Genomic DNA, 16,285 nt, shown 5'->3' with positions numbered 1-16,285 from the left:
TTAACTTTGACCCTCATTCAATGCAATGTTGGTAAACTTTTTGTCTCCGTTGTCCAAACGAATGAACTTCAACCAGTTCTTTGGTTTCTTAAAATATAAATACCAAACACGGTATTGAACCAAAACTTGACCTATTTGGAAAAGGAATTAATGTTCCACACACATCAGGAAATTATTTCTCAAAATGAATAAACATTTAGCGCTAATTTTTACGTAGACGTTTTTTAGCGTAACATACAATGTGTGTTATGTTACCGGTATGCCAACAGGCTAAACATGCTTAAAACAATGATCACCATCAACAGCAAAATCATCGTCGATGACGATGAGGACGACTGATATGATTTTGATGATGGAACGGACGACATAAGGATGTACTTGGCACAGCCAATGTGCGTTTTGTTTCACTATACATGTATATTACATATAATATTATATGTTCAACTCCAATTCATTCTGGTTGCTCTTTAATGTTGAAGACCGAAGTTGGGTTTTCCAGATTACTGAAGTACAATACCGCCTGTTTGCACAATAGTGAATAACTGCAGAGCCTTCCGAGCTTTGATTATATTTTCCAGATCATGCGATGTGTCTATTGGTATTGAACGAGTATTGAACGCGACATACTTCCTACCTTTTAGTTACTACGTCATTTTGCTCTAGTTTTAACAGGCAATGCCCTTGGGTTGTTTACATTCATCCAAGCCCACTATTTAATGGTAGAGACGCCCCAAATGCGTAAATCAACTCACATTTTCTTACTCACCTCGGTCATTCTATTTTTAGATTGATCATGAGATGTGTTTATTGTTATTGGCGTGTCATAAAGGCGTAGTTTTACTTCGGGTGTTTAAATTACCATAAAGGATATCACGTGCTATTGGAAACTGAATCATATAAAACCCAACACGCACGACATGTTTGATTTACTTTATTCGAGCGCATAACAGTATCTAGTGTTCATTTACGTCAGTGGTAAGACGGGTTGTTGTTTTTTTTCACTGGAAAATCAAATTTTAAGTTTGACAACCGCTCGATCATCGTTATTGGGAAATCTTAAAGTAGATATTTATATAAACGTCTTGATTTAACATGTGGAAGCTGGTGTTGTTTTCTTCGTTCCTGGTCGTTGCTGTTGAGGCCGACAAGAACGTCACCGTCGGAGGCATAACCACCAAGGTACTCGGCCAGTCGGGCAAAATCAAGGTGTACAAGGCGACGGGAAATGAGTCCGAGGGGGTCACCATCACAATGGACGAAATAAAGGAACTAGATAGTGCAAATAATGCGACCCCCAGTCATTCCTTTAACACTTTTGCCACCATGAATTTCAACTTCTCTCAACAAACAGAAACGACGTACAAGGGCACAGACGTCAACGTGACTCAGTTTAGTTTCACGGCAAACATTCGCGTTGGCCAGGGGCAGACAATTGACGGAACGGCCAAACTGACATCTTACGTCTACATATTTTCGTCGAACGGAAACATAACTGTTGACGGCAAAAACATGACGGTGAGAACGGGAGACATGAAGTTCAACGTGAAGATAGAGTCTTGGCCTTTCTGTGGCGTGGGTAATGTGAGCTGTACGCAGGGTCAGACGTCCTACAAAGGCGCATATCTGGATTTTTACGTCGAGATTAAAGGCAAAGGCAGCGTTTTGAATTCTTCTGCAGGCGGAAACAATACCTACGAGCTGGGTGGAGCGACAGTTATGGTTCCCACCGAGGTTTGTACGATTAATGTAACATTTTTGTCAAAGACCATTTGCAGAATATATAAGATTTCACGTTGTACATGTTTTAGCGCGCAAAAGTTGATTGACATTAATCGTATGCGAACATGAAATACATTTTCAGGAAAAGTGTTTTCATATTGTTTTCTGATTTTTCGTGAAAAGTATCAGGTTATCGTTTGCAGTAATATTCCACTGTCGTTCATTAAAACATCGTTCATAATTATCTGTCAGCTATACTTATTTCATTTTTGGGGAGAAAATAAGGTTTTTAATGGAAAATCACAATTATTATACATTTTTCTGTATAATATTTTATTCAGATCGAGGCACTAATGCGATTTCATTTATTTCATTTGAAGACTAAAATTTAGTTTTAAAAAAAAATCGCTAAAATTATAGCTGCTGTCATTAAAAGGTGTGGTAGTATTTATAAAATGTTGTCATTTTTAAATTGAAAAGTATCTGATTATCTTATACAGAATTATACCTCTGGACGTGTAGACATGTGCACTTTGACAAAATTATCTACGTTATACGAAGACCAAAGTTCTAACAATAAAAAAGCCTTATCGAAAATTGTAGGTACTTTCATAAATGTTTTTGCAATATCGCATGAAATTTAGTCAATTATTCATGAACTTGTCTGGTTATTTTATTCAGGAATATGCCACCATAAAAGGCATACTATATACAGATCAAATAAAAAAAGTTTGACATCATAAACAAATTCCTATATAGAGGCAAATGCACGCACAATAAAGCAGCCAACAGGTTGGGAAGACATGTATGATTCATGGCCTCGTACGGCACTAATTATGTCCACCCTCTATTTGTAAACACATTATAGACCATTTTCTAAGTCCAGCCAGTTTTTGTTGCACCATAAATTTAGTTTTATGGGCGCTGTGCTGATTTTATCTCTGTCGTTGCGTCAGGTAAGACACTTGGCGTATAGCGGACGAGATTGTCGCTTGTTATATACCTCTATATTATAGATTGAAGATGAATATATTTCCAAAGAGAGTTGACATTATAGCTGCGTCAGGTAAGACACATGGCGTATAGCGGACGAGATTGCCGTTTGTTGTATACAACTATATTAAAGATTGAAGATGAATGTATTTCCAATGAGTTGACATTATAGCAAGTATGTATATACACACAAAGCATCCGTGGAATGGATATAATTCAGTTGAAACATTGTTATGGCAACTTTGAAATACAACAAAGCAACAACAACAACAACAAAACATAAAGAAAAATCACGTCACTACCATGCGGAAGACAAATACATGTTCCCTTCTTACATGTATCTTCTACTACGTTACCATGAAATACGATATTAGTTATAAATAGTTTTCGACTAAGGTTTAGTATTCTCAAAAACTGGTAACGCTTGACTATAAATATGAACCGATCTGAATCATAATGTTTGTTAAACGCGAGCGTTTTTTCATCGTTTACATGTCTAATGTGTTAAAAATGACATTTGTTTACCAATACTCGTGATTTTTAATTGTCATACAATCTAAAAAGTTAAAAAAAAGTTTACTAAGCTGTAAATATCGCTCATAATATAAATGCAAGGAAAAGCATTGTTAATTATACGCTTTTTGAAATAGTAACTATTACCACAGTGTGTTCTGTAAAATAAAATAATGTCTCTTCTGCATCACAATGCTAACGCTCTGGGTATATAAGCTAGATCGATCTGGTTAATATTGCCCCCATTACAGGACATGCATATTTTTTATAAACAGTGTTCTGGTATAAATAGAGCATTTTTATGTCCTCGTTTAATTTGATGTTACATTTGACTAGTTTGTTCCGGTATCGTTGGAGGCTGTCAGAAAACAACAACATGCAAATTCATTTGGTTACAGAATTGATTAAAAACTCAAATCTGGATTGCGCCATAACTAAAAAGTACCTTAGCTAGGTGAATGAAATCTTCTTCTTCTTCTTCATGGTCATCTTAATAAATATAATAACAGTCATCACCGTCATTATAATAACCATAACCACAACAACCATCAACATTCTAAATATCGTCATGGTCATCACCATATACATGATTGGTATAATAACTATGCTAAATCTCCTAAAACTGTTTTCTTCAACGACAATTTTAGGTCATATACACGAACAGCAGCGATTACAACGAGACCAAGCAGATGCCGGCTGGCTTCCCAAAGGTGGAGATGAAGGGAACCAAGCAGACATTTGTCTTCCGGTTTGAGCCGTTCACAAAGAGCGCCCTTTATGATCCCATTGTGAAGCTGACGGATGAGAATTCCACCACCACGCCCACCTCCGCCCCTTCAGAAGACAAGGATATCTCGGATAGCGGGGTGTCCGTTAAGGTGCTAGGGAAGTCCGGGAAAATAGCCTTCACCAACAGCGGTAGGTGTTCGTGTAAATTCAAATGAGTCGCTTCCTGGGAAAACAGGGTTTAATGCATGTGCATGAAGTGCCATCACAGATTGGCATGTGCAGTCTGCATATGCTAGTCAGGGACGAAACTTTCCGCCTTTATAGTATTTTTAGTTTAAAGGAAGTCTGTACTTAGCGAAAATTCAGTTAAGGCATAAAGTGTCATCCCTGACTGTGCGGACTGCAAGGCTAATCTTCGAGGGCACTTTACGCATATGCTTTAAGCCCAGTTTCCCCAGAACGTGACTGATATGTGTGTTTAATTTCCAATCCGGACATATTTACAAATCATGTTTGTATGGAATAGGTTTCATCATTGATCTTCCACACTTAGATATTGTAATGTGAATTATGCTTTTTACTACGAGTATGACTAGTGTGTGGATGTGGGAATTTGAATCCGTTTTACTAAAGCTGCATATACGACGGGCCTTGTTAATAGATTATCTATTCAACAACAAAAATGTGATATATATCAGTAGTAGTTGCTACATTGGCTTTATTTATTCTGTTTATCCAAGTCACAAATAATTATATACACCATGCATACAACTATACTCCGCGTTCTGAGTCACATGTATGAGTTATTGATTTCGACATGTGTTTGGTCCACCGTCAATATGCTATTCACATATTGGAAACCAGTCAACAGGTGACAGGTGGGTCGATGAGTCATTAAAGGGCGATGGCTTAATATGCGTGATGTTTCGTGTTATTTTCTGTAAATTGTCGTCGTTTTCATCGAACCCAATCACTAGTTTTTTCGTTAGTGGCGGTACGTCAGAGACAATAGTTAAATGATAATATCATGTACATTCAACATTAAAACAGAATTTATGATAGTAAATGATGTGCGGTAAGCACTTAAGTAAACCCCACGACTTTTCAATACATAATGCATGATCAAATAAATATTACTACAGTTTAAATGTAAAGTATATAGAAAAATTACATTGTGTTAGAAATGATGCATTTAATGTAAATAGTTGTGGAGAGTTAATTTCACAAAGATTGAACATATCAGTATATACCGGTATTATACTGAAAGCGGTGTATGAAACCGCCTATTTTTACAAACATTGAACGGTACTTAAAATTATGTTTAGAAGCGTAGTCCAATGTCGATGTCTGGTAAAAACAAAAACCGGATCTGATTTTCAAACAACACTTGATTGTTGACTTTATTGTTTGTGCATTGAGTGGATAAATTGATTCAGGAAACAATAAGGGCAAGCGGAACAGAAAGCTGTGTTGTTTTATGTTAACTTTATTGTTTGTGCATCGAGTGGATACATTGATTCAGGAAACAATTTGGGCAAGCGGAACAGAAAGCTGTGTCGTTTCATGTTTCAGTATTAAAAAAACATTCTTGACTGTATGAACATTTATTTACATTAAAATTAAAAAAATCGCGTATTTTGGTGCACACTTAAAAATCATCAATGAAATAACCTTATTATTTGTATTTTTAACGCGTAAAGTTGAATGCAATTAAAGGATCTGCAGCGCCTGTACGGCCTTATGTTTTTTGAAAGCCATTGTTAAATGTCATATTGTTATAATGTCTGACCTTCCCAAGGGCAAATTAAATGGTAAAACTGATTAAGGACGAATAAATCCACTCTGAATCCCACTTAATTTTCTAATTCACAATCAAATTTAAAATCAAACACTTTACGACATTCGACAATTGAGAACGATTTTTAGTTGTTCGCGCTAGCTAACTAATGTAGAGGAAGTTTTGCAAGTCAGTCTGCTCTTAACTACCCTAGGAACGATAACCACCGCACCTGCCTGTTTATACTTCACCACTACCAGAACACTGCAGACAGTGAGTGTGTATGTAGTCAATAGTATTTAACAGCTTGTGCGACGACATTGGCCAGTCTAGTGTTTAACAGCTTGTGCGACGTCATTGGCTAGTTTATCATTGAAATCTGTACATATTGGCTGCTTTCAGGGAAAACGGGGCTTAATGCATATCAAATAAGACTAGCCTGTGCACACTGATTAACATGTGCAATGCGCACAAGCTAATCAAGGACGACACTTTCTGATTTTAAAGTGTTTTTCGTTTAAAGAGAGTCTCTGGTACTGGGATGACAATACATATGCATTAAGCCCTGTTGTCCCAAAATGAAGCTTAAATTATCTTATTAATGATTTGAAAAAAAATATATAAAAGTGATAATAACTTCAAAGTAACCTCGCCGACAAGGTAAATATACAAAATCACTTTTAAATCAAATAAACAACCAATGAGTTCTAAATTTTTACACTGGCATTTTTAGTAAACATCTTTAAGGAACCTTTTCACAGTTTGTCATTAAATGTTTAATATTGATAAATGTGAACATTGGATCTTAAAAGCTCCATTAAAAATACAAGAATAAAATTAAAGAAACAAAAGAGTTACCATCAACTGGGCTCGAACCACTGACCCCTGGAATAAAAGTCCATCGTTTAGACCACTCGGCCATCCTGAGAGATGTATTTTATACTTTATATGTATAAGCAATCATTGTAGTATGAATTTTTTTAACAACAACAACAACAACAGAACTCTCCAAATTAAGTCGTTTTATTTTGTTAATTTACCAAAACGTGAAAAGGTCCCTTTAATATCTTCAGACTTGCAAATTGAATGAGTTCAATACACTGTCAGATCTTACATCATGAATAACTAACTGGTTTAGTGGTTGCCTGTTAGCCTGGGACCAGTAGATTTAAACCCAGGAAACTCAATTTCAAATGCTGGTTACAGTTGGGCTAAAAAGCAGGGCAACTATCTTTTTCAAAGCTTGAACAACTCAATCCAATTAAACATAGAATACAAATTGGCGACTGTGGATCAATTAGGCATAGGAAACGATTCAATTCCGGCTCACAACATGATGCATTAAAAGCCTGTAATGTCGGCAAAATTGTTGCTCAATAATTTAAAGCAAATAGATATAGTATTTGATACACATAACACAATTACAGGATTCTAGGCTTGCTATTCTTTAGCAAGGCAACCAAAATTCTAAAGATGGTTGCCAGTGAAGCAACCAATTGCGAAAAAAGAGACATATTGTTGTTATTTTGTCTAAGTTACACTCTTTATAAATTTGAATGGGTTGTGTTCATATCAAACTTGCGATATAAAAAGCTATAACATAATTTTGAAAACTGAGTTGCTTCTAAGATTATGCAATAGCGAACAACTTCAATGGCTTCAGCGCTTTGATTGCTAACATTGTCGTGTGTCGACTTCAAAGGTCAACTATTGACATTCAATACGACACTTATCACATTCCGTAGAATACTTTGCCGAGTGTAAATCAGCGAACTTTTTAAATATACGGGATGGCGATGAATATTCGAATACTAGAATAAAAATTAATTCGGCAGAATATTCGGATCCAAATTTCCGATGCGAATATTCCAATTTATTGCAAATAAACGTAACAAAATGTATAGGTGCAAATTTACATGTTATAATTTTTGGTTTCATTTACTGTCATGTGTGCCATGTATGTTCAGATGGCAAAAAGACCATGACGGTGGAGTTCGACAACCTCAAGGAGAAGACTTTCGACGGAAGTGACATAAAGGATAATAACCATGGATACAACAACTTCGCAAGCCAGACCTTCACCTTCGGGTAGGCCTTTGGCAATACATGGTGCTGTAAGACGTGAAAATGAAGCGGATTTCGAAGTGTTGTATTTTTTTACTACCGTTGATCATATCATGTTTAGCAAAATTGCCTCGTGATCCAGCTTTACTCAGATCAAACATTATACAATATGCACGGACAGTATTTCCTTAATTAGATAATAAGATATACATTAATGTCATAATATGCAAAAAAAGTTATAATTTATAAATGATTAAAAGAAATTTCCTGAGTACACCCGATGTAATATTTTACCTTTTACATGATTTACGCTATTTTAAATAAACCATTCTAATCATCAGTGCGCCGATCGACTCCGAGTATCCCGAAACTAATATCTCCACGAAGAAGCTCAACTTTTCGGCGGAAATCAACAATGGGGCCAAGGTCATGGTTGACATGTACATTTTCAAACAGGGCGGCAACATAAGTCAAGATGGCGAAGATACTGTTGTCAAGAGAGGTAAAACATAGATACATGATAATAATATAACACGACCATATAAAATGTGTGTCGAAAGAAAAATGAAAAACACTGCACCTTTTCCAGAATTGAGGTCGAATTTAATGTTTATTTTTTTGCACCAACGCCCCAAACTGCTAGTCATATGTTCCCAAGTCTTTTTCATGTGAGGTTTATTAAGTTTACATACTCCAAAACGCCATAACATTTCACTGACGTTATACAATTAAATTATTTGTGTTTACATCGATTTTGTAACCAGTGCCCCAAACATTTGTAACATCTGGTTCCCAGGTGACCTCAAGTTCAGTGTAACCGTTAGCGGGTGGACGTTCTGCAACGGGACGTGCCAGCCGAACGAGGTCGGGGAGTACCTGGACTTCGACATCGTCATCAAAGGGGCCAGGGGTGCCACCAAGTCCACTTCCGATGGCAAGAAGCCCGACCAGTATGACGTAGGGTCGGGAGTTGTGCTCCTCTCTAAGAAGGTCGGTTTAATAGGAGTGTAGGTTGTGTAAATGTATGTCAGTAGTCGATCACTAAGAAGGTCGGTAGAATAGGAGTGTAGGTTGTGTAAATGTATGCCAGTAGTCGATCACTAAGAAGGTCGGTAGAATAGGAGTGTAGGTTGTGTAAATGTATGCCAGTAGTCGATCACTAAGAAGGTCGGTAGAATAGGAGTGTAGGTTGTGTAAATGTATGCCAGTATTCGATCACTAAGAAGGTTGGTTTAATAGGAGCGTAGGTTGTGTAAATGTATGCCAGTAGTCGATCACTAAGAAGGTCGGTTTAATAGGAGCGTAGGTTGTGTAAATGTATGCCAGTAGTCGATCACTAAGAAGGTCGGTAGAATAGGAGTGTAGGTTGTGTAAATGTATGCCAGTAGTCGATCACTAAGAAGGTCGGTTTAATAGGAGCGTAGGTTGTGTAAATGTATGCCAGTATTCGATCACTAAGAAGGTCGGTAGAATAGGAGTGTAGGTTGTGTAAATGTATGCCAGTATTCGATCACTCTTTATGGTTTTTACCTCTGAATAAGTAATGCTCGATTGGTTATTGTCGGATCAGGTACTACTTAAAAGTACCAAGAGTCCTCTTAAGTATACTAAAAAGTACACCGGAATAAAGCCCTTTATGTTAATTTTCGTACCCGGTGTGCTTCTAGGTAGTACCTGACCCGAAACTTTAAGATTTTTTAAATTATAGGACAAGTCGTTTTTCAACTTAAAGGTCATTGTGAGTTTGCGATAATTTTAACATTTTCTTGTCCACATGGTCTAAATAATGTTTTGACACCAAACATATTAAAGGGACCTTTTCACAGATTTTGGCATGTATTGGAGTTTGTCATTAATTTAATTATTAAATGCTTTATATTGATAAATGTAAACAGTGGATCTAAAAAGCTCTAGTAAAAAACAAGAAAACAATTAAAGAAAGAAAACAAACGTAACCCTCAACTGGGCAAGATCTACTGACCACTGGAGTAAAAGTATAACGCTTAGACCACTCGGCCATCCGTGCTCATATAATAACTTAATAAGTGATATATTTTATACTGTTTATAAGCAATCCTCGTTGCGTCACACAATATAACGACAACAACAGAACTCTCCAAATTATTCAATCGTTTCGCGTTGCAACGCGTTATAATTTTCAGTTTTTAAATAGTAATTGTTCGGTATTACTGTTTCCTCACAAATATAATAACTACACCGAAAATGTGCAAATCCGAAACTTTTTTTTTATTTTGTTAATTTACCCACTGACTCTAACGCTCCGTGATTACCAAAACGTGATAATAAGTTATAAAAACTTTTTAAAAGTGACGAATGAAAAGCGCAGCTGTTGACCTTAGGTGGGTGATATTTGCGAATATTTTATCACCGATTCGATCTAGTGTGTTTGTAAAAAAATATATATTGCTGTACATAGTTAATTTTCATAAAAACGTAATGTATGGTGCGATAATATGCTGGCCCATTAAACAATATTAGTTATTTCTCCGTTTCAAAACAAAAGCTCTATTTTTTTTTAATGAAGAAGCAGCCCTCGTGTTACTTGCGTACTTATTTTTTAGTATAAGTGAAAGTAAGTTAATATAAAAACCGGGAATTCGCATGAATGCTCTCTTGGGCGTTTCCAAATTAAATGGAGTTTTAATGTAATTCAAGCACATATTCATCTTTACGAACATATGGACCACACCGATCATAACTCTATCTGTACCGAACCAACCTTTTTCAATCATAATATCATCAAACACAGTGTGTGAACTTCTTACATATCAACCGATAAATATTAGAGTGCGTTTTCAGAGTTTTCATAATTTAAAAACGATTTAACCACTGCGAATAGGCGGTAAACTCACAAACTTGATGTAGACGGTCGATAATTGCTTTCAAAGTCATAGGCGTTACATTCCTTTGAAAAGAATGTGGTGACAAAATATGTGTTGCAAAAAATACATTCGGATTTCACCAAAACCGCGCGATTAGGCAAAGTGTTAAGTCGCTGGCTGTTTGCTTCATTTACCACAAAATGTATTTGTGTCCGCTTTCTGTTAACACCCTCATGTCGCACATATTTCAATGTCAAGTCGACGGCCTTGCTAACGGACTCGCTAAATGTACCGGAAGTACGGGTGTGACGAGAATGAATAGCCTCTTCTCCGGCCTGATTTATTATTCACATTATATGGATTTAAATTGCTTAATGCTGCTATGTAGCAGATGTTTAGGTAAACATATATAAGAAAAAACGTGTTTTTTTATCTCACTTATACATGGCGATCACTCAAACAGTACTTTAGCTAGGTTGATGAACTTTGGCATCCGGATAAATGGAGAATATACGTGTTTGATCAAAAGAACATTATCATTGCTTTGGTTACAAAAATTAGAAAAAAAAACACTAAAATCCGGACCCAACTCAAATAGTATTTAAGCTAGGCTGCTGAAACTCATTATGTGGATAAATGACCATATGAGAGATATTCTCTTTATTTTGGGTTTACCGTCACACCAAAATAATGGTAGCTATGGGAAGAAAAATAATTGGAAACTAATAGATAGTTTACATTTGTTGTTGTGAGATTTACATGGAAGACATGTTCTTACTCCGACAATATTAATCATACTTTTGTGTTTGCGACTTCTGTATTGTCTATCCGTGTCTAGCATCGTGTTAATATAATTTTATACGATGGTCATTTACAGTTAAAGAAAGACAACGAGAACTACGAAAACATGACGGCTACCTATCCGATGCTTATGACCCAGGGATCCAAGCAAATCTTTCGACTCCGGTTTCCCAAATTTACCAAAAAAGTGTTCTACGACCCGTCCCTCAGCTTCTTCGCCGACTCAGGCACAGGCGGAAGTGCGGGAATGAGCGCCGGAAGCCTCCTTCTAATGGTCGCCTCCCTCCTTGCCATGTCCATCAACAGATATTAGATGGCTAAAACTGGTTTAAGACGTTTGCACAATGGCTCTTACAACGCAATCATTTTGAACCATACAAATCCAATTATACGAAACTTTGTGTGAAAGTTTGCTACTGTATAATTCATATGTGCATGTTTGTTTTCCGCATGAAAACAATATTGTCAGTGTATTTGGTGTCTTGGTCGATCGACATGAATGATTCAGACGGATTCAAAAGGATTCATGTCAATGACACTTTGGGCCAAATACCTGATCTAATCCTTGATTTGAAATCCATGTACGAGTATATTCTATGAAGCTGAGTACCAAATAAATCAACAAAGCACTTGAAAAAGAAGCAACTACACTTGTATCAAGGTTAAACTGTTCCGTAAAAAATAATCATAGATCTACTGTACGCTTGACCGAAGTAACATGAATTGATTTCAGTGCATTGTTATGAATGAGTCATAAATCATAGACCTTAATCATAATGAGACGCGGAGTGTTTTTTTTAAAGAAACTCTTTAACCATATTGTATAATTACATTTACATACATACATACTTCTTGCAATATTTTTAAATGTATAAATAAACATGTTTAGACGTTTCTTGACATTTATGTATGACTTAGTAAATATGTATATTATTAATCTTACATATCCATGTATTTGCATCAAATATCTTATCATTGTTGACAGTAACCTGTATCCGCATTTCCCAATAAATGTTATTGTTGTTTTTTCATGTTTGTTTTCTTCCTGCATACGAGACGATCCAAAAAAAATGCACATGTTGTAAGTCAACGCATTCATGAACATGATATATTCTTATATAACGAGATCAACGAACTAAGGGAGACCACCTGGATCTGTAAACGAGCAATCTCTAGGCAGAGTTGTCGTTTAATTCTCTCGCATACAATTTGAATTTTGATCGATCTAGGTTACAGTATACTAAATAATCGTTTCATGTAGTCCGTACTTTCTAAAAAAAATAATATCATAGTTGACTCGAAGGCATGTTTTTCACTTCAAACTATTGTTCGGACATTATCTTTTGGAGATAGTGGTAGGGCATTAATAGGTGTTCACTACTGATTCCCTGAAATATGAATGATAAACTTAGAGACTGAAAAAAGCGTTGCACTGAAAAAAGTTACATGCCACTAAAAATGACCGAAACAAAAAGTTGCGAAAACAGTCGATTTTGATTTATGTCAAGTTTGTTCATGGTTTGAACATGACATATCTTTGTATGCCCCCGAAGGTGGGCATATAGTGATCGCATTTCCGTCCGTCAGTCTGTCTGTCTGTCTGTCCGTCACACTTTGCGTTAAGGCTTCGAAAAATGCTTATACCTTCTATGTCGCTTCAGATGTAACCTTCATATTTGGTGTGCATGTGTATATGGAAAAGGCCTTTACATACGCACACAAATTTTGATCCCTTTGACCTTGACCTTGAACTTAGGGTCCTCGTTTAGGTTTTGAAATTTGCGTTGAGGTTTCGAAAAATGCCCATAACTTCTATGTCGCTTCAGATGTAACCTTCATATTTGGTATGCACGTGTATATGGACAAGGCCTTTCCATGTGCACACAAATTTTGACCCTTTTAACATTGACCTTGAACTTAGGGTCCTCGTTTAGGTTTCGAAATCTGCGTTTAGGTTTCGAAAAATGCCCATAACTTCTATGTCGCTTCAGATGTAACCTTCATATTTGGTATGCATGGGAAAAGACCTTTCCATACGCTCACAAATTTTGACCCCTTTCGCCTTAACCCTTGGGCCTTGGTTTTGAAATATGCGTTTAGGTTTTGAAAAATGCTAATATAACTCTATGTCTCTTGAAGTATAACCTTCACATTTGGTAGGCATGTGTATATGGAAAAGACTTCCAGACACACACAAATCTTGACCCCTGTGGCCATGACCTTGAAGTTAGGGTCGGCATTTAGGTTTCGAAAATTTGTTCTGATATTTAGCTGTCTTACATAACTATCAAAGCGTTCTTCGGGGGCATATGTCATCCTATGGAGACAGCTCTTGTTTATTGCATAAGTCGATTCCTTTTAGAATGACATTTAAAAAGGTAGGTTATCGGGGTCTCTATGTGCAAAATGTTGCATTTATTTTCACTTTCAGTTGCCGCTTGTACATTGAATTATATAGGGAAACTATTTAGTATATTATGACCTGATATGATGGTTCCAGTAAAATATCTGCGCGGAGGTTGGAGAACGAGTTGTCGGAGTTCACATTTTATATCTACATTTCGCAGTACGTACTTCGAGTCTTGTCAGATAGTATTAGAATCGGCGTTAACTTCGTTTTACATTAATTTTATTTATCCGTCGTAAACCAATACTTTTTTTCGAACAACATTGTGTCGTTTTCAATTTAGTGTCGAGTCCTACAAATCAATAAAGTGTAAACATATTGTTGATATCAGGTTAAATGAACAAAATTTAAAGAACAATAGGTTATGATTTATTTCTTACATATTTTAGTCCACTTGAAAAGTAGAATCGTCCCAATTATATCCGAACTTATTGTTTTGAAGGAGATACTTTTGAAAACTAAAAAAAACAATATCTTAGAAATCAGTACGTAATCCGATAACATTTAATATGACAAAAGTTTAAGTTACAAGCTTGATACCTATTTAAGGTAAGCAGGAAATCTTCCATAGTTATATGTTACTACACGGCTCTGGAGTGCCTTCGTATTGTCACATCTTCGGCAGATTTAGCCCGATGGCAAATGCCTCAAAAGATGTGCCTAAACGATCTCTTACATATCATAGCAGTGTTTTTACATATTTGTCACAGGGTGGAAAATTTGTGCGGTCAGTCCGGGACTCGTACCCAGGACACCTCGCTAACAGGGCGAGTGCTCTCCCGACTGAGCTAACCGGGCAGTCACACAGTTTCTCTCCTAACGTGACCAAGGTCAGACCGTGACGTACACCCCACTTGAATATGTATTCATCATCGAATACAGGGATTCGGGATGATATATATAAATAACCATGGGCCTCCGTAGGAATATACCCAGGTAACGTCACGGATGACCCGTTGGGCGCCAAATGTTACAGGGTGAGAAAATTGTGCGGCCAGTCCGGGACACGAAGCTGGACACTTCGCTAACAGGGCGAGGGCTCTCCCGACTGAGCTAACCGGGCCGCCACACAACTTCTCCCCTCACGTGACAAAGTTCAGACCGTGACATATTTATTAGTATTTTAAACGCGCAACTACTCCATAATTTAAACAAGTTATTTTCAAATTCATATTCAGACAAATATCAACGTGATTCTGTCAATATTTATTGGAAGGTAAGTAATAAATGTATGTACACGTATTGGCTAAAACGAGTTTTATGTGTTTCACCAAACGCCCTTTTTGTGATTAAAAAACATCTGGGATGGGTTGTGTTTATTGTTAATGTTCACATGGATTCATTAGTCATATTTCTGACTTCAGATGATTTCATCGTAATGATAAAACATATTCACATATGCGCATGTGCATATATTATTTGTATATGATTAATAATCGAAATATATAAATCGCATGTACCAGTGCATAAAGTGAATTATAATCTCGCATTTTGTATTGAAATTACACGAGATAATATTTAAAAAGGATAATGCCATTAATGTCGAGTGAAACTTATTTCTCTATCTGAATTTATAAGTACTATTCATTCATTTGCTTACATATCGGGAAAGTGTGCATGACGTTTTGCCACTTCGGCAAATTGTCCAACTGTAAACAAACCCCGTCCTATCAATGTAATCACGATGTTATCATGGAAGAAGTGATGTTTCGAGCAACATATTTTGAAAGTTTGATGACGTACCTGTTTGTGAGTCCGCCCTGATGAAGATTACATTCCATTGGCGTTAGACTCTCCAACACTGTCATGAACCCAAATACAGTGTAAGCAACATCACGACAGAATCCAAGATTCAACGTTGGTACGAGTGCAAGCATTGACAAGAATTTAAATTCAGTCCGTTTATGTTCAAGTTCGAGACCAACTTAGACAGACAGACAGACACGCAGTCGTACACGCATAAATATACGCAGACAGACATACGGACAGACGGACAAACAGACAGACAGAAAGACAACGCACAGACTACCACAAGCACAGATAAACACACACAGACATACGGATTGACATGCAGTCAAGCAGACAGATAGACGATGTAATGATAGATGATCATTATTACGCACACAACTGCAAGAATGAAAAAGGAAATGTAGCAAGAGAAACCTCCAAAGTTAAAATGCAAACAAAAGAAGTATTGAATTAACAAAAATACAGATGTTTGCAACACATCCATAAAAAAAGTAGTATTTGCTCGCATGTCGCGTGGCTCAACTGATGTTAATTACTTAAACTTGCCTAACAACGAAACTATTAATTTGAACAGTCGCCACATAAAGATAACGGTTCAAAGTGGTGAACCGTTGTTTATTTAAAACTTGTCAATTGAGGTCACATTATCAAAGACTGCCACTTACACAAATCATCGGTGATAACGACATG

The 16,285-nt window shown here is 36.6% G+C and overlaps 1 protein-coding gene across 1 annotated transcript; it reads left to right on the top strand.

Moving 5' to 3' along the window:
* Positions 1 to 920: 920 nt before the first annotated feature.
* LOC127861256 (uncharacterized) lies at positions 921 to 12,464 on the top strand. Its single transcript, XM_052399693.1, has 6 exons — positions 921 to 1,731; positions 3,873 to 4,143; positions 7,699 to 7,819; positions 8,137 to 8,297; positions 8,592 to 8,785; positions 11,516 to 12,464. The coding sequence occupies exons 1-6, from the start codon at positions 1,093 to 1,095 to the stop codon at positions 11,750 to 11,752; spliced, it is 1,623 nt and encodes a 540-aa protein (XP_052255653.1). The 5' UTR covers positions 921 to 1,092; the 3' UTR covers positions 11,753 to 12,464.
* Positions 12,465 to 16,285: the final 3,821 nt, after the last annotated feature.

The sequence above is a fragment of the Dreissena polymorpha genome, chromosome 15 (assembly GCF_020536995.1).
Source record: "Dreissena polymorpha isolate Duluth1 chromosome 15, UMN_Dpol_1.0, whole genome shotgun sequence".
NCBI classification, from domain to species: domain Eukaryota; kingdom Metazoa; phylum Mollusca; class Bivalvia; order Myida; family Dreissenidae; genus Dreissena; species Dreissena polymorpha.
This window is presented reverse-complemented; position numbering and strand designations above follow the sequence as displayed.

Excerpts from the sequence above, each read along its gene's own strand:
- LOC127861256 (XM_052399693.1), top strand. The coding sequence starts at position 1,093 with ATGTGGAAGCTGGTGTTGTTTTCTTCGTTCCTGGTCGTTGCTGTTGAG. Across the intron at positions 4,144-7,698 it reads AATAGCCTTCACCAACAGCG|ATGGCAAAAAGACCATGACG; the intron begins GTAGGTGTTCGT and ends ATGTATGTTCAG. Across the intron at positions 8,298-8,591 it reads AGATACTGTTGTCAAGAGAG|GTGACCTCAAGTTCAGTGTA; the intron begins GTAAAACATAGA and ends TCTGGTTCCCAG.